Below are 27,229 nucleotides of genomic sequence, written 5' to 3' on the forward strand. Positions count from 1 at the left end.
GCAGGAAGAGCAGCAGCAGGAAGAGCAGCAACAGGAAGAGCAGCAACAGGAAGAGCAGCAGCAAGAGGAAGCGCGCGAGGAGGAGCAGCTGGGCGTCCCGAGCGACGCAGCAGACGAGAGCGATAACGCATCGGAGGCAGAAGACGCAGCAGCAGCAGCAGCAGAAGCAGCAGCAGCTGAGGAGGCGGAAGCAGACCTGCCTGCTGCTGCGGACAACAAAGAAGCTGTTCTCCGCTTCTCCTCTATTGTTGCAGGCCGGCAAATGGCCTGTGCTGCTGAGCGGCTGCTGCTGCGGCTGGGGCCCCCCTTCTGCATGCAGCAGGAGCTGCTGGGGGGCCCCCAAGTTAGCTTTTCTGAACTTGCCAGATTTCCTCTTGTTCGAATCAAATGGCCTGCCCTGAGGGGTCCCCACCCCTCGGGCGCGGAGAGTGACGCGGAGCTCGACAGCAGCAGCAGCAGCAGCAGCAGCGCAGCAGAAGCAGCAGCAAAACGCCACTGCGGGACAACGCCCGCCCGCAGCAACAGCCTTTGTCGGCTGCCTTTTACTGCTGTCGAGACTAGGCTCACAAACACCATCAAACGCGTGAGCTGCTGCTGCTGCAGGTGCTGCAGCTGCGGCTGCTGCAGCTGCTGCGGCTGCTGCTGCGGCTGTTGCTGCTGTCGCTGGCTGTGCGGGAGTAGCCTACGCTCGTTGCCTCCGCTGCTGCTGCTGCTGCTGTGGAAAAGGGGGAAGGAACGCCCAGTTGTGGGGTCGCCTGATCCTTGCTGCTGCTTATGGTGCTGCTGCTGTGCTGCTGCTGTATTGTTGCTGCTGATGTAGAGGAACTGGCGGTTCCCGTTCCTCCGCGGGCGGCCCACGGCGGAGACAGCAGCATCACGTGCTGCTGCAGTTGTTCCAGCTGCTGCTGCTGCTGCTGTAGAGATCCCGTGGCTGCAAGACGGCTACTGCTCGGATTCAATGGCGCCCAGCACAGTGAGGAGCTTCTCCTTCGAAGTTGCTGCAGCAGCGGCGGCAGACGCGGCCTGCGGCGACCACTACCACCAGCAGCACCGCAGCAGCAGCGGCAGCGATCCACAGCAGCAGCAGCAGCAGCAGCAGCAGCAGCGCCGCGTGGTGCCTCTTATCTCCTTCGGCGAATGCGACCTCACCTTCAACCACGTGGGCCCCCTCCACAACTCGAGGCTCATGAGGGCCTACAGTGTTGGCTGCGGCCCAGAGGTGCAACAGTTCTTGAGGCTGCTGAAGTACTGGGTGAAAAGGAGAGACGTGGGGTAGGTTGCTGCTGCTGCTGCTGCTTCTTTTCCTGCTGTTGCTGCTGTTGCTGCATCAATTGCAAGTGCGGCGCTGCTGCTACGCGTGCGTGCGAGTGAGCTTGGGAAGCGGCTGGTGCTGCGGGAGGCTCGGCAGTCGGCTGTTGCTGTGTCCGCTTTTGCTGCTGCTGCTGGCTAGCTTTGCTGCCTTTGCTGCAGCGCCTGCTGCTGCGGCTTGCTGTGCTTCTTCTTCGCAGTGACGGGGCCAAGGGCTTCACTAACAGCTACTCCTGGCAGCTGGCAGGGGTCTATTTCCTGCAGCGTTGTCTCTTTCAGCCCCAGCAGCAGCAGCTGGAGCTGCTGCCGGAGCAGAAGCAGCACCAGCTGAATTGCTCTCCCGACCAGCAAGGGACTTGGCAGCAGCTGCTTGACATTTACTGGGCCCTGGGGGACCCCACGTGGCTGCCTGTGCTTCCGAATTTCCAGCTGCGACTGCCGCAGCACGAGCAGGAGGAGGAGCAGCAGCAGCAGCACGCGGGGGAGCAGGAGCAGCAGCAGCAGCAGCAGCAGAAACGCTGCGCCGCGTGCGGGGGCTTAATCCCGTACCCTTTGAATGCCCTGCCCGAGGACCCTGCGTCAGATGTGTATTTTATTGACCCGGAGAGGGGACTCAACAAGCATTTGTCTTCCATTTACGTATCTGTGGCTCGCAGCGACAGCAGCAGCAGCAGCAGTGACAGCAGCAGCAGCAGCAGCAGCAGCGACGGCATCAACAGCGAGATGTGCCGGTGTGGGCCTTGGAGCGGCTGCGGCGGGTGCAAGTGGCCCGAGGACCTGGAGGGTTTGTCGGCCGAGGCTTACAGCCGGCACTTGCTGATGGCGAGCGCAGCAGCAGCAGCAGCAGCAGCAACTGCTGCAGCGTTTCGCATGAGCGGCTACGGCCACGGCCTGGGGCAGCTGCCCTCAGCAGCAACAGCTGCACAGGCCCTCCAGAAGCTCAGGCAGGCCTCTAAGGCCATTGTCTTTGCCCACCCGGAGCTTCCGGCCAGCCCCAACTCCCCAGAGCTGCGGAAGCAGCTTGCTGCTGTCTTGGGGGCTGTTGTGCTGCTGCAGGGCCCGCGGCCGCGGCTGCTGGATCTGCTGCGGGCCTTTTTCAGGTAGGGTTTGGGGAGATGAGGCTGGGTGTCTGGGTGTCTGGGGCTGGGGTTTCGGGGGTTTGAGCTGGACACAAGCAGCTAAAAGTGCAGGCAAAAAGCTCCGCAGCAAGGGTCTAGGGCCTACGAGGGTTTAGGGTTTAGGGTTTCAGGTTCAGGGTCTGGGGCTTCGGTGTCAGAGCCTGGAGTTGAGGGTGTGGAGCTTAGGGTTTGGGTTTCGGGCTCAGAACCTGAGTTCCCGCTTTAGGGTTTGGGGTTTAGGGTTTGCGGGTCAGAGCCTGGGGTTTCCGCTTAAGAGTTAGGGTTTGGGGCTCCGATCCTGGGGTTTCCGCTTCAGGGTGTAGGGTGTAGGGTTTGGGCTCGGAGGCTGGGGTTTGCGGCCGAGGGTTTAGGGTTTAGGGTTTGGGGTTTGGGGCGCGCAGGTTTTACACGGTGCAGTTCAACGGCGCGAGCTTCGCGCTGAACATAAAGGACTTGTCGCTGTTTCCCACTGCGAAGGCGGAGCAGTTCAGCTCGCCGCCATTTCCCAAGTCTTCGCTGCCGTGGCCGCAGACGGCCTGGCGCGACGCTGCGGCAGCGCCTGAGGGCTCTCCAGCAGAAGACGACAGCTTCGAGTCCTTGCTGGCCAACGGCAGGTCCGCCAGGTGGCTCAGCAGGCGCCTCTTCTTGACAATCATCGACCCCTTCGAGCCCCACAGAATCCTCGGTGCGCCACCTGCTGCTCCTCCTGCTGCTGCTGCTGCTCCCGCTCCCGCTCCTGCTGCTGCTGCTGCTGCTTCTGCTGCTGCGCGGTGGGCGGTTGCGGCAACAGCGCGCACCTGCACCCTTGCGGGGCGCTGGCCGCTGCTCAGGGGCTGGCTGCTGTCGGTGGTGCTGCGCTTCATGCGTCTGCGGCCGCTGCTACTGCTGCTGCTGCTGCTGCTGGTTTCCGTAGGCTGCCAGGACCACACGGACTCCATCACTGCCACAGAGCTGCTGCGCGCGCTCCTCATCACGAGCAGCGGCAACTTGGAAGTGGAGGCAGCGGGACGGCGGGGGCTGCCGCTGGGGGCTCTTTTTGACAGTTACACGTGGGAGCAGCAGGGCCGCAGGGGCAAGGAGCAGCCGCAGCAGCAGCAGCAGCAGCAGCAGGCCACTCAGAAGCCGCAGCATGCCAAGAAGAAGGAAGGAAACCGCCACAGAATGTACTCCAGAGAGCTGCTGCAGAGGTCCCGCCAAATCCTCACCTACAGCCAGGGACCCCGCCCTCGCAGCTGGTGTTGGCAGTCACCGCCCGGCGGCTGGCAGGGCACGCTGCAGAACATCCACATGCTGCTGCAGCAGCAGCAGCAGCAACAGCAGCAGTGCCTTTTGCTGCAGCAAAGAAGAAAGGCGCAAGAGGACAAACTCGCGCTTCTCAGGCAAATGGCAATACAGGAACGGGCACTCAGGTAGCCACAACGTCAGCGTGTGCGATTGCTGCGGCTGCTGCTCCTCCTCCTGCTGCTCTTGCTGCTGGCTAGTGACCTTGCGCACTGCATGTACAGCTGCTGATGCGGAGGGAAACGCATGAAAACTGCAGCAGCTGCTGCTGCTGCTGCGCTAACTGCCCGCGGAGCTAGGGAGCAGCGGGCGCGTCGCAGCAAAGCTGCCATGGCGGATGCAGAAGCAGCAGCAACCCCAGTTTCTGCAGCTTCTTTTCCTGTCCTTGCAGTAAAGGGTTTCGACTCGCTTGTCCAAATGGTTTTATAGTTGTAATGTCACTTTTTTTGCACAGTGTGCTCGTTGAGTGCAACTGCTGTGCAGCTGCAACGCCAGCAGGCAGCGAGGGATGTCTTCAGCAGAATGCCTCTGTGAGCTGCACTGCATGCCCATTGATTCTCCCAGGCCTTGCAGGCTGCAATTAAGCGGGCTCCCAAGGGGCCCCTTAAGTATGTTCCCCCGCCAGCGGGCTCCGAGAAGTGCCTGGGGTTAAGTACGTGCGGGCAGCGAGGCTCATGGGATGAGTAAGAGCTTATCTTTGGGAAGCCGAAGCAGCTTCGCCGCAGTGGGACTCAGTGCAGTTAACAGGCTCAGAATCTGTTTGGCCAGCACTAGCGAGGCCAGCTGCCTGGCGACGAAGCTGCGGATCTGGCTGCGGGCAACGAGTTTACTGTGAAGGCGCAAGGCGATTAAACTCCTAGGGTTGGCACTGGCTTTTGTGTGTTTTTGCGCACCTGAGGCTGAGGTGTATCTATGCCGCGGCCAGTGAGATCGGTGCTTTTCCCCTGCATGCAGGAGATGTGGGGTTTCTCGCCAACGCCTTCATCTTTTTTATTGGCGTCACTGTTACGGCGTTGTTGCCATTAGCAAGTTAGTACAGTTAGTGTTCCTGTCAACTAGACAACAAAGAATTGGGGGATGGCTGCAGGCAAAGTGTCAGAATGCCAGAGATCTGCATGCACAGGCTGCGCTGTAGGAACTCGAGTGGATTCTAGGACAGGGTGCCTGCAGCAGCAGCTTCCCAGCAAGGATACGTTTTGAAGAGCTTCCCAGCAAGGATATGTTTTGAAGTGGAGCCTGTGGGGGCACGCACGGACCCCCTTCCTTAGCATTATTTACTAGTCTGACGGTGCTTTAGCGTTGCTTTCGAGTATAATTTAGCTTTGTTGCAGGCGCTAGGGTTTGCAACCGGCAGACGAGCAAGAGAAAAGGAAAAAGACCCCTATCCTCGCTTAGACGGGAAGCTGGAAGCCTCTGGAGGATACAATGAGTCCTAAGCCCCAGGTTGTCAGTGGCTGTACGGGCGCCTTTTTGTGGGTTACTGCACTTCCTCTCTGTTCTATGTCGCTATGGCCTGTCTATTGCCGCTTGTGCCATTTCTTCCTTATATTTGTGTCGTGTGCATGTTTGCTGAAACTTTTCTCTTTGTATGCATGTCCCCCGTTGACCCCTTCGTCTTGTTGCTTCGTGTTCTCTGCCGATCTTTTGAATTTCTTTGTGCGCATTTGCCACTCCTGCCTCGCTGTGCGCCTTTCTATGCGTCTCATTGTCTTTCACTCTTCATTTGCGTCTGTTATTTCTCGCTCTTCCTTCTTTTGTTGCTCAGTGACCTTATAGCCAAGTCCGTGCTCAGTAGCCTTGTGGGCCTCAAGGCAGCCCGGGTTCGGGAACCTATCTTAAGCGCTCCCGACTGCTAGTTAAGCCGAATAAAAAGTTAAAAAAGGAATTTAAGATTTTTCTAAGACACAGCTGCCGCTAAACGCTGATTTAAATGCCATGTTCACCCAGACACGAATCCATCCTTCAACTTCAGAGACGCGGGAAGCCAAGGCGACCAATTCAAAGCTACCTGTGCAAGGGATTCACCAACTCCGCTGCACTGAAATTTTCCACCACAATTGGCCTTTGTGTGATAGGAAATGCGCCTGTGGCTCGTAGAGGTCCACATGATTTGTTCCTGGCCTTTGATAGCCAAGCGCCATCCCCCACAGCAGGAAACAACGCGTCGGGCTGACAAAAAAAGCCAGTTGTTACTACCAGGGCATAAATTGCCCTTAAAAGATTGCTAACGTACTGTATGTACTGCCTTAAGCACTTCAACAAGGCGCTAGCCCGCTGTGCTTCCATGCATTGCTCCCTGGCCAATGCACCAGTTGGGCGTGAACACCGCCAGCAACCAGAAGCATACACGCAATGCTTCTAAATATTACAATTGCGTCAAATGCCGCGACGAGAGTATAGGTTTTCAGAGGGGAAAAGTCCAGACCCAAAGGCTGCTCCACAGGCAACCCCCGAACACACCTGGTCAGTAGGCGGCGATCCACGAGCGCCTGAGAGAATCCTTCCTTCCGATTACGCTAACTGCTAATGAAAAGACACTGAATTTGTATTAAGCCGCATGAAACAGAGCTCTCCCCTAAATTTCATGCACATTTTTCGCACTCTACGTAGGCAGCAACTCTGGAAGGCAAATGCTCCACTGCTCGAGCTCGTCTGAGGCTTTACGGAGATCCTATGTAGACTCTAATGCTAATTAAGAATTTTACTTTTCTATTTACACTGACCAAGTGCTTGGTAGAACTGGCGAATCCTGAGGGGAACGAAAGGAACACTGATCGCTGCCCACAAGGCACCCTAGTTAGCTGGGGTAGGGGAGATCAAAGAAACAAACGTACGAAATAAACACCAGCAATGGCATGCCATGCCCTTAGTCTTATTTTCCGTATATTTAGACTAAATTCAGATGCAATATCACTGTTGCTCGGCGATGGACTGCCCATGCAGTGCGTGAGCGACGCGAGGCCCCGTCGCATATCAGGACGCCCTTGCGCACGCTTGTCTTGGATTGCCTGGAGCTTGATGCGCTTTATTCGCATCAGACAAGCTTAAATAGGTTTTGCCGTTGCAATAAATTATTTTTTCTTGCGACAGGTGTTGGTGGCTGGCCTAGGCTTGCGGTAAGAGCGTTTCAGGCGCTCGGCGTAGCTGCAATTTATTCGACCTCCGCTGAAGCAGCAACGAGCAAAATAAGACTGAAAAGTCAAAGCTCACGGCCAGCGCATTCGCCTAATTTAGAGGCAAGTATCTGTTTTGAGGATGTAGGGGTGGTGTTTCTTGCTCACTTTGCGCTTCGATTTGGTGTTCTCAATGTCCTCCTGCTGTGGAGTTTCACAAATCGCCCGCTGGCGCATCTGAAATAAGAACAGATTGCCGGTAGTCCATTAGTGGAGGGAGTGGCGTCGTACAGTCAGTGTTGGGCTTCATTATTGTTTCGAAATCATTGTTATGACGGAAGCACCACTCAGGTTTTTGGCTGGCGTTGATGATTAACTCCCTACTGAACGCGAAGTTCGCTATGCCTCAGGGTGCAATAATGGGAACCAAGGTGGACCTGGATGGGGATTATGAAATGATTACGAAGCTGGGGCTGGATCCGCCGACTTCTGCCGGTCACGTTTATGAGCAGGGAGCACTGCGGAAACGGCGTGCACGACGCCAGCCAGCCATTTGGCCTCTTTTTATAGCGCTCGCAGTATCTGCATCCGTTGCTTTTTTGCTTCTGAAATGCGCTTTCCACTTGCAAGTAAATCTGTCGAGGTCTTCGCGGGCGCTTTCGAGCGGCGACGGAGGCGACGCGTGGAAGACGCTTTTATCTCATGTAGGTTTGGTAGAGTTCTTCGTACAGTGCGAGTGCGGGGCGCAAACGCAGACTTCTGCACTAAGTCAGAAGCTCTTTTGCCTATATTACCCTGCACCTTGTTACCTTGCCTTTCAGGAAAGCTGCGAGTCCAGTGACGACGAGGCTTCGGATACTCCCCGTAGACGAAGCCCAGTGAGCCGATGGAAGCTCTGGACTGGAAGACTCACAGAAGGAATGGCTTCCGTGTACGGGGGAAAACGTTCGTATGAGCCGCTTCGGCGAGTGGCTTCTACGGCATCTTCTGCATCTACTGAAGGAGGGGCCACTTTCGCCTCTGCTGAAGAAGGGCCCAGCTCTGCATCAGCTGATAGAGGGGCCAGTTCTGCATCAGCTGATAGGGGGGCCAGTTCTGCATCAGCTGATAGAGGTGCCAGTTCTGCATCAGCTGATAGAAAGGCCAGTGATGTTTCAGCCGTTGTCGGCCACGGCGGTATGGGCTGGGTCCAACACCAAACTGTGCTTGAACTTGGATACCCATGGGCACCACACCAGCTCGGCTTCACTTTGGAAAATCCTTTCATAGACATTGGAGGGGAAGTACGTTCAAAAGGTCTTTCACGCAGCTTCACAGCCTCGGGTGCAAACGGCGCTTATAGATAAAGTTATGCTGCATCCGGTTTGCCTAGAACACTTCAGTTGGGTGGTGTGCCCACTATCTTTTGAAAGTTTTTAAGATCGAATGAACGCGACGGCAGATTCCTTCGTGCTGTGCACATCGCAGATGGGAGATAGAATACGGGAAATTACTCGAAGGCTTGGAGAAGCTGCAGTGTGTTCCTGCATGGCTCACGGAGGAATGAATACCAGTAAGTCTCTTTGGACAGTCCTTCCAGGTACTAAGCATTGCCAGGACAGTACTTACGAGTGCAACTTGAATGCAACTCTCCATACGCACGTGAGCGAGCTCTTAAAGTGCGGGCCTATATTTAGCTTGCCGCAAGGTTGTACTGGCATTATGTGGCCTTTGCAGGTTTATTCGTGACAGAGTGGACAGCCCCAACAGGGGATGATGTTCATTTACACGTTGAATTGTGTGAATTGGTAAGTGTACGGTTATACAGCGTCTCTGTTCTTGCTAAGCCCTCAATCTGGTTTCCCACAAAGTTGTGTTCAAATGGATGAGGTTGGATTTGAAGTACTCCTTTGAAAGCGAACGAGTTAGTTATGCAGCGAAGACAGTAGTTATACGTGGAGGACAGTGGTTACGCGTGTTTGTGTTTGTGTGTTTGCCTACAGAGCAACAAAGGCACAGGAATTTTAGGTCAAATTGCGTCTGTCTTTTCAAGAGAGAACCTCTACAATCAGAGTCATGTCAGGCAAGCCGTCCCTTGCCCGCTTTACAAGAGCCGTTCCACCGGAACAGCAGCTGAGGTTGCTGGCGCGCCACAGAAATGCGCTCGGTGACTTGTTCGTTTGCGTATTCAGTTCCGGCGTGATGTAATAGTCCTGGGCGCAGAAATGCTGACTAATTGCATGAAAGCAGTGGAACTTTCAGGGAAAGGTAGGTGCAACACTAGGCTCCATTCGAGGGCTTCATCATATGACGAGGTGCCACCCAGTTCCGTGCTGCGGCCTCATCATCTTAAATTCCGTATATGCGCATTTTGGGCGAGCTCCACGGACCCTTGCTCTGGACAGGAAATTAAGGCAGGTGACTTAGTGACTGTGCTTTCAATGCAGTTCCGGACGGGGGAACAGTTCCTTTGGGTTTTGTAATCCCGAAGCCGCAAGGGCCGAGCACGGGGGAAATCCTGATTAAGGTCTATGGTAAGTTTTGTAGGGACGATTCGCCTGTTGCATGTGTGGCTGATACATGGGGAAGCCCTTGGAGTTTCAGTTGAGCCCAGGATCACCCTCTTGAAAAGATTTGGACCACAAATTGCCTGTTTTCCGTGGAAGCTAGTCATGTGGATAGGGCCATGTTCACTTGTCCTCGTGTGTCTATCCCTCCGCAGCCACGTCTCCTAGTGAATCTGCTTTACGCTCTTCTTCAAAGAAAGATGAGTAAACCGACCCGACTCGCGAAAAGGAAAATTGTACGGGCCAAGTACGAATATGCCGCGTACTGCTTCCGACATGTAAGGCGTTGTTGTGGAATGCTCAGCTGTTCTGGTACTCGAAAGCTTTAAAGAGCTTATGCCCCGTTGTATCGAATATGAAGTCTGGCTGTCGTTTGCTACGCAGCTGGTTAGAGGGCGTCACGCAGTGAGGGCCAGATGTGGCGCAGCCTTCAATGTTTGTCCACAGTATGGTTGCTCTTTTATAATTCCTGCTGATGTCGGCCTCAGGCTGTGATTATGTTGTTTTGAATCTCCGTAGATGAATGGATGGTGTTTTGTTCAAAATATGCTACGTCACCAACAGTATGTGACGCCAGCAAGAGCTAATTTTGTCCATCCTTTAGTGAAGCGGGTAGAACCTTTCTTTAGGTGCTTTGCGTTGTAACGAGGTTCGGAAGCTGCCTGAAGGTGGTGACGGGTTCATGCTTCATGCCGAATACAGATCTCGACTGTTTGCATCCGTACCTGCGTCGTTCAAATGCAGTGAGTGTTACATACGATAGTAGGATGCAGCTAGTTGATACAGCACGGCTTGTGCTCATTTCTCGAACGTACTTGATTTTAAAAAGCAATAAGGAAAGTTGACGCAACTGTTAGATTCTACAGAAGAGACCGCAAAAGTACACGAGGTGGCGTCAGCCCCTTCGCTGAGGAAACGAAGAACAGTCAGAGGTTGGAGTTTACATTTCGCTGGTTCGTTGAGAAGCATTACGAGACGCATTGCGAGTCCCTGTCTAGTGTACGATTTATTTTCGTTTTTAGTGTCGAGTGGTGAGCAGCATCTCGTATCCAGCTCTGCCACAGCAGGCACGCAGTACAAGCGTCATGGCAGCTGTAGATCCTGTTGCCGAGGGTACAGCTAAATTTGGAATATTCAGGGGAATTTGTTTATTTGGACTATTCAGGGAAATTTGTCTATGAATGAGTCAGCCGTTGATACGGTGGACAGTGGAGTTGAGCGTAGCTGTGATTTCTATGCATGTGTCAGGCATGCTGGTTGATATGGCGGACAGTGGAGTTCAGCAGTGTTTGCAGTGCTGTACCTCCTCCCCGGGAGATCCATAAATAGAGACGTTTAGAACGGAACCCCTCTGCACCTCTCCAGCTGCCGTCTGTGCCCAGAGCACAGCTCATCGAGGTTCCTCAGACTGGAATGGGCGTGCACGAACTGCAGCGCATAGCCTCATTTAGAGGGATACAACAGAAGAGCTAGCACGTTATCGTTGTGGCAGAGTTTTCCACCATGTTTATCAAATACGGTGTCCAAGTCACGGATATCGGAGTATCGGACTCTGTGGTGAGGACAGGGGAACTAGCTAGATGGGCTTTGAAGTTCTGGGGAGTGTGAACAAGGTATTTCTGTACACTACAATGAAGATTCCGGTTGTAGAGCTTTGTGGGGGGAAGGCATCGTTGCAGCGTAGTGCTGTGATCATCCCTAAATGGGTCTGAAGGTTGTTAGCTAAGCACACTACCCCAACTCCTATTGTTTGTTGCTTTGATGGGGTGGGAATATATAGACAGCGGTAGGAAGCTATCTGGGGCGTACAACTGCGGGACCCAACTGAAACAATGGAACGCTATCCCTTCAGTTGCTTTATTTGCAACAGGAGTTTTGAGTTGCTCGTAGTGATTAAAATTCTTTCGAAATACTGACTCAATATTGACTCAAAAGAGTTCTAGCCAGCGATACTGCGTCTAGTTGTCTTGTAAAGTTTCTCCGTGCTCCCCTCCAACACACCTGCTTGGCGCACATCGTCACACAGCAATTACGGGCCCCTCTTCTCTGCTAAACTTCTACATGTTAGCTGGGTCGCGCTGACTACTTTGTGGACAAGCAAAGGCGTGATTGCATACTTTGAAGTCTCCAAGATCATGATTGCCTTCCTCGTCCTGCAGCTTCGCCACAGTGCGCTGCAGTGCCTACATCGTATTGCAGTGTGAATATCACTGGTTCCAAACTCCGGCTGTTAATTAGGTACTAGGCAAGGCTCTTTCACACCGGCGAGAGTTGCCAACTGGATAGTCGCGGCTCACTTCGCCTGGAAGGCACCTTTTTATTGCGCTTAGGGCCTCCTAAACTCAGGATAAACTGGTTGCAACGAATTTACTTTAAGCTCCGTTCTCGTCGTAATTAGACCTTCTGTTTCTTTCAGAGGGCGCATACGCCGTCCTCTCCATAGACGACTGGCAGCGAACGCCTCAACAGAATATCTGACTGAGACAAAAGCGAAACTTCGCTAAACACAATAAAGCCGTTTGAGTTTCAGCAGTGCCACTCTGGAGGTAAACTGGCTTCGGCACATGAGCCACACCTGTATGGTCATTGCGGTATAATGAAGAAGTCTTGACTAGTGCACACTGCTGCTGCGGCTTGATGGGAGTGGCGTTCCCTGGGCAGGCTTCTCATAGAATTTGGCATTCATATCTGCTGATGCTGCTGCTTCTCTTGATGTAAGGGCTACTGCTGCAGCAGATAGGCTGAGGGCCCTGAAGAGGCGGGTTTGCTCACGGTCTGGGGGGCCCCTCGCGTGACCCGAGGGGCCCCTCTTGTCTCTCTGGCCTATGTCTAGAGGAATTCTTGTATTTGTTCCTTAATTGCATTAATTATTAGAAAAGTATATATCAAAAAGAACACAGCTGCAGCCTTCCTGAGTGGGGGCCTTCCCCTGCGCGCCTCCCTCCTCCCCAGCAGTACAGTAGCAAACGGAAGGACCCACTGCTCTTCCCGAGCACTGTCTGTACACCCGGCATATCCCTATATCTTCCTGTTTTGGGGTTCAGTATTCTTTCCTTCTCTCCCTCCCTCTGTCTCTGTCCCCTTCGCCGTACCTGAATATCCATCTCTTTGTGCCTCTATCTCTTGTCTCTATCCGTATCTCCAGCTGCTCGCGACAGCGCCGCCCTTCTACTTCGTTTAGTCTTCGCTGGGGCGCCCCTGGGTTCAGTTCTGCAGGGCCTGAGGGGCCCCCCGGGCGGCCACCCATGGGGGGGCCCCCTCTCTACCGGCAGGGCCTCTCCTGCGGGGCAGCAGCCTGCTGGGTGCGGGCTGCTGCAGGTGCCTCTGCGGAGCCGCGGCTGCCCCCCTGGGCCTTCAATGGCCCCCTGAGGCAGCGGGCGTACAGGGAGGCCCTGAGACTGCGGAGGCACAGAGCGGCGGTGCTGCTGCTATATCTGCTGCTGCCTTTCTTTGCGCCTGAGACGTTCAACCTGCAGCACCAGCAGCAGCAGCAGCAACAGCAATCACAGCAGCAGCAACAACAGCAACAGCAACAGCAACAGCAGCAGCAGCAACAGCACCATCAGCGCCAGGAGCTGGTAGAGGCCCACACGGCTACCGACTTCGCCTCAGAGGCCCACCTTTCCCTCATTGAGGCTCTTATAGATTCTTCACATGCCACCACACTGCAGCAGCAGCAGCAGCAGTACCAGCATGGCGACCTTGCCCAGCTCCTGCTGCAGCAGCCGGCGAGGTCCTCCCGCAGCAGGCGGCTGAAGGAAAGGCCCTACTGCGACGCGTCCTCCGGAGAGTGCTACGTCCCTTTCCCCAGCATCAGCAGCAGCAGCAGCAACAGTGGCAGCAGAAGCAGCAACAGCAGTGGCAGCGGCGGCGGCGGCAGCAGCAGCAGCAGCAGCAGCAGCAGCAGCTTCAGCCAGCGCTACTGGGCATTCGTGAAGTGGCTCTCTCCTTTGTCAGCTTCTGGCGGGTGGAAGGCTCTGTGGTTTATTTCGCTGCTTTGTGTCTTCTTCTTGGGCTACTGTTCGTTCCTTGCTGCAGTGACTCGTGGCTGCTCGCGGTCTGCTGCTGTTCCTGCTGCAGCACTGGCTTGCTGCGTGGTGTCAGCAGCAGACTACGCCCTGCTGCTGTTCGGGGATACCCCAGCAGCAGCAGCAGCAGCTGCTGCTGCTGCTGGTGGGGCCTGGAGAGCCACACGCCTCGCGCGTCCTTTTCTGCTGCTCGGGCTGCAGCACTCCGTCCGTAGGCTGCTGCTCAAAATCGTCAAGACGCTTCCTCAGGTCTGCTGCTGGTTCCGTGTTGCTGCTGCTTCTCCTGCTGCTGCTGCTGCTGATGTTCGGTTCCTGCTGCTCGTGCTGCTGCTGGACTTTCTGCTGCTGCGGCCGCTCCGGGCACGCTTTTCGCGCCTCTATCTTGGGCTTTTTTCACTCACCTTTTCCATGAAGACGTTTCCTCAGCTCTTCGTGCTGTTCCTGCGTTGCTGCTGCTTTTGCTACAGCAGCTGCTGCTGCTTGTGCTGCTGCTGCTGCTTGTGCTGTTCGCGCTGGGTTTCTGCTGCTTTTGGCCCGGCGCCTGTGTGCTGGCCCTGTGAGCTTTGTGTGCCTTCTTTACTCTTTGTGGCCCTCAGTTTTTTCTTTTCTTTCCCCCCGGTGATTTATTTATCTCCTTTTTCTTTTGTTTATTTCTGCTTCTCTCTCTGTCCTTCGTGGCCTCCCTTACTTCTTGCTGTGGCCTCTGCAGCGTTTTCCTCTTTTCCTGTTTTAGTCTTTTAGTCTTTTTGTCTTTCTGTTCTTTTTATTTTCTGCTTTCTTCCTTGGCTGTTTTCTGCCTTCTCCTCTTCGCGGGCTTTTTGGCCTCGTCTCATTTCTCTCTTGCGTCTGTATTATCAATCCTTTTTTGAATTCATCTCTTCTCATCTTTTGACTTTCTTCCTTTTCTCTTCTGCTGCCTTTATTTTTCACCGCTCCAGCCCCGGCCACAGTCCACAGGGAGCCCGCAAGCTGCTTGTGTGCATCCCTGGCGACCGTTTGGTTTCACTGCAGACACATAGCTGCTTGCTGCTGCTGCCGCGGCTGCTGCTGCTGCTGCTGCTGCTGTTCGCGCCGCGCAGGTTTGGAGCATAGTGCTGGCTTTGTTTCTCTCGGTGGCCCTCTTCGACTGGCTCGGTGTAATTCTTTTTGCAGGCACAAATGGCCACGAGCAGTTTCACAACTTTCAAAGAGGCTGCGTTTCTTTGCTGCTGGTGGTCACCACTGTGCGGCTGCCGCAGGTCGGTCTGGGGCCATTTTTTTCCTTTCTTTTTCTCTCTTATTCCTGGCTCTTTGCCGTTTGCCTGTGGCTGCGGCGTTGCGGCTCTTGGATCTTTGCTGCTCACTCTCTACTGCCCGCTGTCTATCGCTTCGTCTTCTTCTTTTTCGCTTTTGGGGTCATGACTCGCTGCTGTTGTTGGTCTCTACAGTGAGGCAGTTTCCGCCCAGGCGGTCACTAGCTGGGGCTCTTTTTTGTCATTTTTGTCTCTTTTTGCCTATTTGTGCTTCATGTTTTACCTTTATTTGACTTTCTTTGCCGTTCTTGCCTCGTTGCTGCCCCCTGTTTTTGCCTGTCTCTGTCTGTTTTGGTGACCTTTCCTTTTATGTGTCTGAAGGCCTCCTTGGGTCCATACCAGTTCTGCGGGTCTTCCTCTCCGTCTTTGCCTCCCAGCCTATCAAACTCTTCCCTTTTTCTTTTCCGGCGATGTGACTCTGTTTGTTTCTTTTCGCTGCGTGTCTCATTAACTCTTTTTGTCGGTTTCTGCCACCTCTGTCTGTCTCCTGTAATGCCCTGATCGTTGCTGCCTGTTTGTACAAAGGTATTATCCACTATCTTCATTCCCACACAACATTCGCCAAAGTCCCTGAGTCTGAGCAGCAACGTTCTCACCAGCAGTAGAAGCAGAGAAAGCAGCAGCAGCTGCTGCAGCAGCTTATGCGTCTGCGGGTCGTCTCAGGTCTTATTATGCGGCTATACAGTGCATGAGGCGGCCGTGCTGTTTGTAGTGGCGTTCTATCTGATAACGGCTCTGCTACTGGGTCTCTTCGCTGCTGCCTTTTTTTCCGCCTTTAGAAGACAAGAAGAGAAGGTTAGCTGGTTTTATTGGCCTCGTTGTGCTTCTCTTTTGTTTGCTTGCGTTTGGAATCCTGTTGCTTTCTCATTTTGCCAGCCTTGCACACCAGTGCGCCTGCAGTGCCTGTAGTGGCCATTTTTGTCTCGTGTCTTTATCGCCCTTTGCTTCCCCGTCTTCTTGCTTCGACCTCTTTCTGAAACTGCTATCTGTGCCTTTCCCTCAATGCCCGTGCCTCTTTCTGTTTTGCAGTTCCTTATCTGTCCGCTCTTGTGTGCGTTGCTGCTGCTGTAGCAGCAGCTGCAGCTCATGCTGTCGCTGCTGTGGTGGCTCCTGCAGCTGCACATAATCAAGCTGCTGCGGTCTTCTTTTCAGCTGTTGTCTCCCTTACTGCCTCTCTCTTTGCTCGTCCGTGTCTGCGTTTGCCGGTGCATTGCCTCTCTGCTGTTCTGCCCTAGGCTCTCCATCATTTGTGTCTAGCTGTTCTCCTATGTCTTAGTCCTTCTGGTCTTTTCTGCCTATTTATAGTTTTAAATTCTGTTTTGCGCGCTGCGTAATTATCTCGGCTGTGCACATTGTGATATACATACACCTCAGGACCAGTCTGAACTCTCCGCTTTGCGAGTTCGCTACCTTCTTGCTGCTTTTTCGCTCCTTCAAGACGCTGGCGGCGGCCGTGTGGGCCCCCGCGAGTGGCGTTGCTTTTATGGGGCCCTATCAGCCCTGCCCGCAGTTTCTTTCTTGCCCTTGACGCGGGAGGAGACTCAGATGCTCCTGTTGTTGCAACAGCAGCAGCAGTTGCTGCAGCAGCAGCAGCAGCAACAAGAACAGGTTGCCGGCTTCAGCATTGAGCAAAGGCGGCTTGGTACCGCTGCACTTGTCAGCCCCAAAGGCAGGGAAGAGGCAGATTGGATACCGCACTGGGGATCGGGATCGGGATCGGGTCTGAGTCGTATCCAGGACTGGGGATCGGATTATGACGCCAGCAGCGAGGCTTCGCGTTTGCTGCTTCAAATGTCTCCGCTGTCGGCATCTGCAGCGTCAACAGCAGCGGCAGCAGCAGCTCAGGAAGAGCAGAAGCAGACTGACGCACTGCTGAGGGCTTGGGGGATACGGATTCCAGACTCGAAATCCCCAGCCTGGGTTCTTCGCCACCGCCAGGTGCTGACAGAGGCTCATTTCACGTTCCAATGGCTGCAAGAATCGGCGGCAGGTACAGAGGGGCCCACTGCAGCAGCAACAATAACAGAGGAGATCTCCGCTGCGGAATTTGCAAGGCTACCGGCTGCGCTTTTCGCTCTAGGTGAGGCTTTAAGAAGACGAGGAGCTTTAGGGTTTATAGCCTTCCAGTGTATTGTCGTGTCTCGTTTTTTTATTGGTGGCTACCAGCGGCTGTATCAGTGTGCCTGGCTCCGTCGGATTGGTTTCCCCTGCTTTTTCCACTGTGTGTGTTGCTTTACTCACATGACTCTTTCTTTGTCCTCATGGCCTTTTCCAGTTGCTGCATTCACTTTGCGTCCTCTATTTTCTTGCTGCCTGCAGAAAAAGAGAAAGCTGTGACAGCAGCAAGCGCGTTCGCTAAGCGGCGGTCGCCTGGGGCCTCTCTTTCAGTTCTCAGTTTGGCTGCTGATGTTGCTGTTGCTGTTTCTATGGTTGTTACATTTTTGCAAGTAGGGCGTATAATACAAAAATAAATGAATAAGCTGCATATAAGTAAACATGTTCAAGCACTTAGGTATCGGGCAGGCATGCAGAAAGACAGGTACACTACAGACAAACACAGACACGATAACAAACACACGAAGACAAAAACAAAGGAGGAAGACAGACGGTAGTGATGAGACACAACTATACTTGACGCAATAGGCAGAAAGGAGACGATGAGGTTCAGAAAAGTACAGACACGACGGAGATAGAGGAGCTACAATCTTTTCATGTTTGTGTTTCGCAGTATTGTCCGACTACTTTGTCCGTTGATGCCTATAGTCTTTTGCATTGCATTCCTATGCTGAACAGACCCGAAAATTTATACTGACAGCCTCGACCCTCACGGGAGAGCCACTTGTGGAGGAGGCTGCCGACGGGATGCCGACTTCCTGTTTCCTCTGCCATGCTCGGAGCTACTGGCTGCAGCTGCTGCTAAGTGCCATTTACATTGTTTCTGCGGGAACACTCCTGGCCATAGAGCTTAGACACAGGGGCCCCTGGCGCCTCAGCACAGTTGCCAAGTGAGACCTTAGGTTGCAGGCGCCCAGTGGGGCCCCAGCTGCTGCTTCTGGTCGTTTTGCCTTTTTGGAGCAAGTGCCACAGCACTGCATGCAGGTGCGGCTAGCAGTTTCTTGAGCGTGGCTGTGGAGGTGCACCAGACTAGAAGCTGTACTGTTTGCTGCACGGTTTGCATGCCTATTATATGAATGTTTTCATATATTGCTGTCTTCGCACAAACTAGCATGATGAGGTAAGCGTTTAAGTATGCATGCATGCGTGAAATATATATATCTATATATATAATATAGATATATATATTTATAAATGTATTGTTTTGTGAAGACGCCTGCACTTCCACGCATGAGTGTACACTTATATGCCCATGTGCGGGTACGGCGAATTCGCCACAGCCGCGCTGATCTCCGCTGTGTCCTCTCATGAAGTGTTCTTTTAAACATTGCATTATGTGATGAATGCGCCGTAGATTTGACCTGTGTGGGGTATCTGTACACCTGCTGGTGGAGCTTGCATGCTTGCTGGCTGGAGCTGCCCCGTCTCTGTCTTCGGACGCTTCGGAGGGTCTCGTCGACGACCTATCGCGCGGCGTCGCTTTCGCCAGAGTCCTTAGAGGGCTCCGCATAGGCTTTAGGATTCAGCCACTCAAAAATATGGTCAGGTGCCGTTGCTGCTGTTGTTGATGCCGTTGCAGCTGGTGGTGTGGGCCCTATTAGTGGTAATTCTGGTTACCCTTCCATATACAGAATAATTTCCATTCTTCCTTTCGCTGGTGCTGCTGCTTCTGCTGCTGCAGTTTCACCACGGATACGCTTGCTGTTGCTGCTGCCTCTGCAGCTATTGTTGCTTTCGCAGCTGCATTTGCTGTGGGCAGCAGCATCAGCAGCGAAAGAGAGCTGCAGTGGGCGTGCAGGGTAGTACTGCAAGTGTCGGAACGTGTGCGCAGGTGACGCGTTTGCTGCGGGCGGTACGTCGCTTGAAGACCGTTGTTCAGGTTTTGCTGCTGCTGTTCTACGCTTACGCCACGGTTGGTATGGAGCTTTTCAGAGGTCTCATAGAGTGCGAGCTGCAAGGGGGGCAAGCGGGAAACGCCACAGGGCCCGAGGCTGAGGGAGACCCCATGGACTTGGGGTTGTTGAATTTCAATGATCTGTTCTCGTCCTTAGTTACCCTGTTTCTGCTGACTGTTAATGGCTGGGACGACTCCCTTAAGGTAAAGTGAACAAGGGCAGGCACTGCAGCTGAAGGAGCTGCTGCAACTGCGGCTATATCTGCAGCGCAAGGCGATATGATCTTCTCTGCCCAAGTCAGCTATACGGGTAGCAGAACGCAAGCCCGCGAGAGTTTTGGATTGACGCTTCGTGTACGCAGGCCTTGGTGAAACACACGTCGGTGCTGAAGTGCAGTTTATACTTTGTGTCTTTTTATATCCTGACGGACACTATTCTTCTGAACCTCCTTGTGGCCCTCGTCCTGGAGGCCTACGAGCAGGTGAGTCCACTGCAACCTTAGGATTTAATGTTTGCAGTTCAGGATTAAGGTGGATATTCAAGGGTATAGTACAGTGGTGGTTGCTTCGCCCTCGTTCGGTTCTATTGGCAGGTCTCGTCGACACCTTCCAAGAGAGCAGCCGCAGCTGTTGAGGAGCAGAAGCAGCAGCGGCAGCAAAAAAAGAGGCAGCAGCAGTCCCTCAGGATGCCGCTGCAGCAGTCCCCGCTCGTGCTGCCATTTGGGGGAGCGGCGCTTAGCGAGCAGTCCCCAAGCCCCGCAGGGACCGATAGCGACCAGTCGAGCCCTTTCTTCGACTCCTAGCTAGCTAGTCAGCTAGCAGACTGATTAATCAACTATCGAGCTAGCGAATTAGCCAGCTGGCTACTGAACTAGTTAGTTGGCTGAAAAAATCGTCAGCCATCTAGCTAGCTGGATATTTGAAGTTCCATTCCTCCTCGCCTTCCGGGGCATCTTGAGCGTTGCCGTTGTGGCGAATACTCTCATCCCTTTTTAATTGTTCTCATTTTAACTAGCGGCCTCTGCTAGCTGCATTTAATTTTTTACTTTAGTACAGTCAAGCCGCACTGGGAACGAGCGAACTGGGTGCCGAGCTACTGGGTAGATGCACAGACATGCTGTTGGCTCCTTATTAGTTGCTTAGGAGTTGCTTGTTCCATTAGAACACGAATGTGGCCATCCAAACATGATCTGGCAACGAGCAGTAACACGAGGTGTAGACAAGCAGAGAGACACTCCTAGAAGACAATGGAGCAAATTATTACAGACAAGACCGCTTTCTGCGTATTCACTTGCGGGGTTCCTCTCCCATCTGTTCCTCAAGCAGCTGCGCTGCCTGCCCTGGCGAGCAGGCTACCTGCACCTACGGCTCAATTGTCTTGCGACTGGCAGCTGTGCCCCGTAAATTTGCTGCTAGGCTGCAACCTAGCCAGCTAGGCAGCTAGCTACCAAAATAAAGCCGCCACTGTATGGGACAGAAACTTCCGCTGGCCACCAAGAAGGCTGGCTAGCCAGCATGCTAGTCACCGATACGTCTAGCCATCGAGCGATGTTACACAGCGGTAGCCAAGTGCTACCTAGCCACCAAGGCAATCGCGTTCCTACCTGCTTCTGTTGCAAGACCTGTGGAGGAGCAGGTGCGTTTCCGCGTAAGGGGATGTCGCGGGGACTCCCGATTGGAGCCGCAGTGAATTCACTTCTTGACGAAACTGAAAGGCGGAAAACGAAGCAGGAAAAATCAAACAAAATAATTCACGAAGAAACAATTCCATGGCGATGCAATGCCATAAAATGAGGAGAAATATGAGGAAAACGTGCAAAAAACGGAAAATAGAGAATACAGGAAGACACTACCTTGCTTTGTCTTCCTGACAACAGCTGTGCTTCGAAACGAATGCATTTATAAAGTGGAATAAAAAAGACAGAAAAGAAGAGGAAAAACACAGTACATGAATATGCAAGGAAGAAACGTAAAAGGAAACATAGGCACGCAACGAAACAAGATAAAATAAGGACACCAGAAAAGAATTGAGATAGTGAATAGCCCCTTACCGAGCAAGGGCCCCTGTGATTGTTTCCTTCCTTTTCTCGCTCGTGTTATTCTTGTTGTTTCTTGCCGCTGAAAGCCGCAGAGCTGTTAGCTGCCTTCTTTGTATGAGTTGCTCGCGTTCGTTTTTCTGTACAGAAGTAAGCGAGCGGACTGGCCCGACACAAATTCGTTAACTCCTTTTTTTCATTTGCTGCTTTCACGCACTTCTTGTCAAACGACTAAAGTATAAAGTAAGAGACCACTTAATGAAAATAAAATCGGGAGGAGGAAGGAGACAAATATAGACGAAACAGAGTTAAAGAAGGAAAGTGACAGTGGCGCTCAAAAGGGCATCAGAGTGACATGAAAGGAGAGGGGAAGAAACGGACACTGCGGAACGAGGCAGAATACAGAAAAATGATGCAAAGGAAAGGACAAGGAGCATATGCAAGACAGTGAGACATATCCCATAAAAGCAGACGGAAAAGAGCGAAGAAAAGTAACGCACACAAAGAAGAAGGAACATGGAGGAGACGAATAATAGTAGGATGAAGTTTATACGATGTCTAGGAGGAAGCTGAGAAAAGAACGGCACAGGCACATACCCTGCTTCTCTTCTCAGCTGCGTCCCTTCCTCTCTGCTTCTTTTTCTGTTTCTTTGGTTTCTTAGCGTCTACACAAGAACAAACAATTATGCTTTTACTAGCGCAGTGCATTTATTTCCAGGCAACCCTGCTCCTGCTTCGTCGCAACAACACACCCTGTCGAGAAACTTTATGGGCCATGTACATGCAAATGCCAACATAACGTCTGTATCAATGGAATAAAAAATATTTGCGCGAATGCAGATGGAGGTTAACTAGCTTTTCGTTCGAGATCTGCCCCAGCTATGAAGCGTCTGTGTACCTTTATTCGGTTCGGGCGGCAGTACTGGGGCAGCCTTGCGTTTCTTGTCGTATGTCCCTATCGGTGTTGTGTCCAGCGAAATCATATCCGCAGGAATCTTTTCCAGCAAAGAGTGGATCTCACGTTCCCGCCTTTGCTGCAGCAGCAACAGCAACAGAGCAGCCAGCAGGCAGAGCGACGGAGTTGGCAACAGCAAAACTACAGCAAGCAGCAGATGGCCTGTGCTGCTTGTTCATATAGTGGGAGAATTTCTATACGTATTTTGTCTGCATGTGACCTTTAGCTAAACCACTGAAGTGAATCCTTATGAAGTGCAACTGAAGCTAACTCTATTCAATGCTAGAGAACCGCACAAAAGTACACCCTACATTCTTGGTTTCGTAAGGATTTGCGTCTCTTGAGTCGTAGTTGGCCAAGCCGGCACCAGGCACGAGCAACGTTCCTACTGCGCCTGTGGAGCCGTAGGCGCAGACGTCTTCGAAGGGCCTGAAGGCGAGGCAGCTCACTTGCTGCAGACGCAAAGCACAAAAACGCTTAAAAATACATTCAAATGCACAGACATTATGTGCGTTTTGTGTGTGAAGAATCTGGCTATCCAGAAAATACTAGGAAAACAGATGGTGAACGGATTATTCCAACTAGACCAACGAAAAACAATCGAGTCTGAAGAGTGACAATTGGAAACAGGAGGGCTACTCAGTGAAATTGTGTGAAAGTACATCCTACATATGTTTCCGCTTTTGTCTTGTTCGTGTTGGTGAGTTTGAATATGCTCGGCTACCTCATTTTATCTGTGCACCAGCTTCTAGGCTGTATTCACGTCCTCCTATATAAGCGCTGTTTCTCTGCCTCCGTTTTGATTATGTCTTGTTCCCTTCGTCTATGTCTAACCGTTAGGGTCACCACCTCTCTCGTCACCACTACGTCCGTGTCATCTTTTAAGCATGGTTATTTTCTGCCTCTGCTTTAGCCCAAGTAGCACTCCATCTCTGCCTCTCTACGCTTTGCCTTCTTATATCTGTTGGGCTGCTTCTATGCCCCTGGATTTTCGTATCTCTTCCTATCTCACCTCCCCTGGCATTTCGTGCGTCAAGTACAATGTAGCCCTCTGCTGAGTTAATACATCTTTCCATATTTGCACATGTGATCCGAAGCCCAGTCCTACTAACCCTCTCTGGCTTATTGAAACACACGAGGGCGGGGAACCAAAATAATTAAACGACTGCACGGTCTCGTATTTGCGCAGGTCCCACAGTTTCCATTTTCCGTCCACACCTGTACATATAGCCCAAATTGCAGGATGCGAGTCCTAAAATCTAAAATCTAACCCAAGACACCACACTCCGCAAATCAGCAAAAGCGTTCCACAAATCCTCAACCCCGGGACATGAATCCCATACAATGAAACACAAGCACTGAGCCTGCGGAGCTGAGGATTTTAGGGTCAGCTGCAAAATAGCACTCAGCCACTCCATACTCGAGACACAGAGTGTACAAAGTTTAAAGGTCAAAACAAAGTGTAGGAGGCATAAACTTGGCATTGGGTTCATCTACATACGCCCGCTGGCATCAGAGCCCACCATGAGCCGCTGGAACCGTTACAGTGTGTCGCTGTAGCTCGTCAAACTAGTGTACCGTAAACTCCAAAACCAACGCCCTAGGCAAGACTCACCAGCAGTAACCATGTATTGATCTTGCGCTGCAAGAGCAGTGACTTTTCCTTTGTGACACAACATGTCCACCGCCGGCTGTAGCAGAGCACATCGAAACCCGCATCCCTGTACCCTAAACCCGAAAGAAGAATCGAAGCTCACGGTTCAAGCGGTACGTAAAGCAGTCAAACAGCACTCGCGTCCTGGAGCCACTGTATAAATCCCATTCCCTGAGGAGCCAGTCCCCTGTTTGCTGCGACCAAAAGCCTATGGCAAAGGTTTGCGAACTTAGATTTAAGGGTCTGTAGAAGTGACCTTGCCGAGGTTTGGTGTCCAGAGAGTGACGGTGCCTTTGGTGTGTCCGAGATGCATCACTGCGTTTGTAGGATTTGGGGCCATCACCCCGCAGGGCCCCCTCTTGGTCCTGTGTTTTGCAGCGATTTGGCCCGTCGATATGTCGTAATAACTGAAGGACAAGGCGCCACCGCGTGACAGCAACTGTCCACACGCAGTCTCATGCACGCCGTTAAATGCATTCTTGTATTGTGTGAGCTCGAATGCATGCTAGTGCTGCATTCCACTGGCATTCATGTAGTTGCACTCATAGATCTTTCCTTAAGCATGCACATGCTGTATGAAGGCGCTTGCATGCGCTCCCAGGGTTGTGAGCTTGCGATCGCATGCTTGCAGCATGCGTCTAAAGGCCTCATTAGGTCTTACTTTAGCTCGCCGAATTCTCCTGTGGAGACCATGAGGTAATGGTAAGGTAGAAATGATAAAGAATAGGTCAGCTGAAACGCATGCATACAAATGCCGCTGACACCGGGACTGGACTAAGCTCTCATCTGCAGCTGTGCGTGTGCTTGTGCTCGCGCTCCTCTGCGACTAATCTTTACTTGTCGCAGCCTCGTTGAACAATGTCCCTAATCTTCTAGCGGGACACCAACCTCGCCCAATCTATCCTGCTAGCGGGCTCGGTAGTTGACTAGACAGCTAGCGGATCAGATGTTCAGCTTTGTCTAAAGCAAGTTGTCTGTAGATGCACAGGTTCTGCATGCTATTCATGGTCTATTCGAGCTGCTCAAATATCTGGCTTGCTACTTAGCCAGTTAATTAGATAGTTCATCCTGCGCAAACGGTTTTAGAGAGCTTACCATGAGGTCTCTAAGGCAATGAACTTCGATGCCCTGGTTGTCGTAGATGTAAACGTACTTCTTCTGAGCTGCGCATCAAGCACCGAATTTCACAAATCTTTCCGTGAACCCTAAACCCTACACACTTCACGAGCCATTCTCAATCCTAAGCCATCGTTTCATTTTGAAGTGAAGGGGAGTGTAAGCGCGTCTTCGTGATACATACAAGCGAGAGGCTCTCTGAGGTTAGCTACCACGATTAAACAGTAACCAGAAGCGTAGTTAAGGGCACATACATGATTGCATGCAGATATATATTGTACATGTACTACAAAACAAATGGCCGTGAGCGTTCCACATACGCGATAACTACAACACATAGACGGGAAAGACTATTACGAAAAATACGATGCAAAAGCTGAAGTTCGCAAAACAATGTGTAATTCAGCGAAGGAATTCAAGTGAGAAGGCAAGAGAAAAAGTGCGACGGAAAGCTAACCTGCGGCCCAGAGTGTGTGATTCTGGAGAAAGCAGACGGACCGTACGGTTTCCTTCACCTAAAAAGAGACGGAAACGAAGTCAACGGAGCTCAAAAGCTGGAGGGCACGATCAGACGGGAGAGTTACATGTAAAACGCAACTAAGATCAAATAAAAGGAGAGGTAATACGTAGAAGAAGAAATACAACAAAGAGGCACAAACCAAGCAAAAGGAGAATGCCACGAAGAAGCGATGTACAAAAGAGAAGTAAACACAGCGCGAAAAGAGCAAGTAACACACAAAGAGTGGAGCCCAGGGGGAGTGACAGAGATAGTAAGAACGGAACGAAGCATCTAGAAAAGATAAAACAAGCAATGAACAGCGGCAACCAAACGAAAACGAAATCGCAAAAGGCGAAAAAGACACACCGACTAGTGAACAGAGACAGAACACAAAAAAGAGGAACACAATTACACAAATAAGGGCCCGCAGAGAAAGGCAAGAGCAGATCCAAAGAGGCATGCAGAAGCTGAGAGGGAGCGGCACGAAGAGGAGGACCCTAAGGCAACAGTGACAACAAGACGAAAGGAAACAGAGTCCCGTCCTGGATTAACTGCCTGACATTAACTTCGCAGATTGTTTTCATTTCGTGGCAATCCAAAACACCCAAATTCCCTTTTTGGCCCCCCAGCAGAAGGTGGCGGCCGCCGCGAGTGTAGTCAACGAAGTAGGGGCCGAAAGACAAGCCAAGGCGAAACGCCTACACAGAAAGACGCGCAGGCCAGCTAGCTAGCTAGCTAAGGGGTCACTGGCTAGACAACTTGGGCTCTCAGCTAGCTCGCAGCCTGATTAATGAAAAGAAGAAAGGGGGGATTTATTGACAAGCGGCAAAACATTCGAGCAGCAGAAAGGCCTGCTATGCAAGGACGCAGCCGAATGCAGAATCAAAGGATGGCAAAAAATAATAGTCGCAGGAAGAGATAAGCATGAAAAGAGACAAAAACGGCTAAGACGGAAACACAATCTTAAAAATTAGACAAGGAAGGGCTGTTTGAGGTTTGCAGCACCTCTTGCGACAACAGCTACAGTACAGTGTCGGATCCAGGGTTTACGGTTTAGGGTTTAGCGCCTAGCGCCTGGCCTTACCTTCTTCCCTATTTCCTCGCTGACATTTTCGAGTATATCGGCCTGAGTGAATTTATACGTCTTCTCTAATCCCTCGGCCTCAAGATAGCTGAAGGCAGCAGAGGGGAGAATGAGCAAATATATGAACTTGTATTCAACAGATAGGGAGACAAGAGAAAGCAGAGGCTACTAGACAAGTCCACAAAGACGGTGTAGGCTTCCAGAGGGGCAAACAGACATAAAAATGCACTAAGGAAAAACGAGTTTCAAGGTGCAGAGTATAGGGCGTTTGCGTAGCTGCGCCAGCTGCTGCTGCTGTCGCCCCTGCTGCTGCAGCTGTTCCACTGGGGTGTCTCACCCTTCTGTTTCTGTGAGCAACGCGGTCACAGCGGAAACGCTCTCCTGCACCTTCTTCTCTAAGGCTCTCTGTCGTTTTATGGTGCCACGTGACCTCTTCGCCGTCCGAGACTGTGCAGCACAACGCCTCGACAATAACTCCTTATTCCTAAACCCTCAATGTAGAAAGCTGGGGGAAGCTGTGTAATAAAACGGAGAAACCTCCGCGTTTCAAGTGCAGATATATTTAAGGCTTGTGGCCGTGGTTCTGCAGCTGCAGCTTAGCTCAGTCTGAGGCCATCATAAGGCCTTGAGAGCCCTAGTGATGCCCAGTAGCCCCCATTAGGACTAAAGACGTCGACAACGGGCCCACAAAGGACCTATAAAATTGCCTCAGTGCAAGCTGCTATTGCACCTTTTATGCCTACCTGAGGGTCATCCATGGGCAGTTGGCTCTGTTTGGCTCCAGGCGCTGTTGACGCCTGGGCCCCTTGGGGGCCCCCCATATCTCGGGCTTGGTGTAGGGCCCCCCGCTGCAGCTGGTTTGGCTGCTGCAAGCCCACAGCTAGGGCTAACCACGTAGCTGCTTCGTTTTGAGCCAGGCAGTGAACACCAAGATCACAAAAGGAGCCTCTGAGGCAGCCTGGGGCCCTCTGTGGACGAAGGGAGTCTGTATCTGGGGCCTGCCAGGAAGAGAGAAATAAATGACCGAAGTTACTATTTTATTAATTGCTTTCATAAATAATTCGATAGCGTGTTTGATAATGCTCGCAACAGAAGGTTAAGGGCCCTCACAGCGGACGTGGGGCCCCCCAACGCGGGGCCCCCAACACTGCTGGCCCAGTCTAGCTGCATGCTACTGCAACTGCTGCTGC

General features: G+C 52.3%; 4 protein-coding genes across 4 annotated transcripts in view; 3 read left to right on the top strand and 1 right to left on the bottom strand.

Annotated features, from left to right (window-relative positions):
- The window catches only part of ETH_00027875 (uncharacterized protein), a gene marked incomplete at both ends in the record, with an annotated part of 10,049 nt that extends 6,210 nt beyond the window's left edge, over window positions 1-3,839 (top strand). Inside the window, 5 exons of the mRNA XM_013378219.1 lie at window positions 5-583; window positions 821-1,272; window positions 1,509-2,408; window positions 2,828-3,111; window positions 3,340-3,839. Coding sequence (XP_013233673.1) covers window positions 5-583; window positions 821-1,272; window positions 1,509-2,408; window positions 2,828-3,111; window positions 3,340-3,839 — 2,715 coding nt within the window. The remainder of the gene's footprint in view (window positions 1-4; window positions 584-820; window positions 1,273-1,508; window positions 2,409-2,827; window positions 3,112-3,339) is intronic.
- A 3,349-nt stretch (window positions 3,840-7,188) lies between these two features.
- ETH_00027880 (uncharacterized protein) lies at window positions 7,189-9,574 on the top strand (the record flags this gene model as incomplete). The annotated part of the gene is made up of 7 exons (XM_013378220.1): window positions 7,189-8,103; window positions 8,288-8,372; window positions 8,537-8,607; window positions 8,803-8,877; window positions 8,992-9,067; window positions 9,247-9,333; window positions 9,522-9,574. 7 exons carry the CDS (start codon window positions 7,189-7,191, stop codon window positions 9,572-9,574), a joined length of 1,362 nt encoding a protein of 453 aa, XP_013233674.1.
- A 3,037-nt stretch (window positions 9,575-12,611) lies between these two features.
- On the top strand, window positions 12,612-19,498 carry ETH_00027885 (cation channel family domain-containing protein, putative; the record flags this gene model as incomplete). The annotated part of the gene is made up of 10 exons (XM_013378221.1): window positions 12,612-13,826; window positions 14,474-14,632; window positions 15,350-15,481; window positions 16,061-16,766; window positions 17,006-17,133; window positions 17,480-17,691; window positions 18,156-18,342; window positions 18,633-18,899; window positions 19,058-19,177; window positions 19,289-19,498. The coding sequence occupies 10 exons, from the start codon at window positions 12,612-12,614 to the stop codon at window positions 19,496-19,498; spliced, it is 3,336 nt and encodes a 1,111-aa protein (XP_013233675.1).
- An 889-nt stretch (window positions 19,499-20,387) lies between these two features.
- ETH_00027890 (WD domain, G-beta repeat-containing protein, putative) lies at window positions 20,388-26,860 on the bottom strand (the record flags this gene model as incomplete). The annotated part of the gene is made up of 15 exons (XM_013378222.1): window positions 20,388-20,403; window positions 20,747-20,871; window positions 21,329-21,396; window positions 21,630-21,765; window positions 21,998-22,138; window positions 22,699-22,904; window positions 23,302-23,377; window positions 23,597-23,747; window positions 24,002-24,072; window positions 24,436-24,503; window positions 24,914-24,971; window positions 25,516-25,653; window positions 26,040-26,127; window positions 26,377-26,486; window positions 26,783-26,860. 15 exons carry the CDS (start codon window positions 26,858-26,860, stop codon window positions 20,388-20,390), a joined length of 1,530 nt encoding a protein of 509 aa, XP_013233676.1.
- Between the last annotated feature and the right edge of the window lie 369 nt (window positions 26,861-27,229).

This window comes from Eimeria tenella, genomic scaffold (assembly GCF_000499545.2).
Source record: "Eimeria tenella Houghton genomic scaffold, Eth_scaff79, whole genome shotgun sequence".
NCBI classification, from domain to species: domain Eukaryota; phylum Apicomplexa; class Conoidasida; order Eucoccidiorida; family Eimeriidae; genus Eimeria; species Eimeria tenella.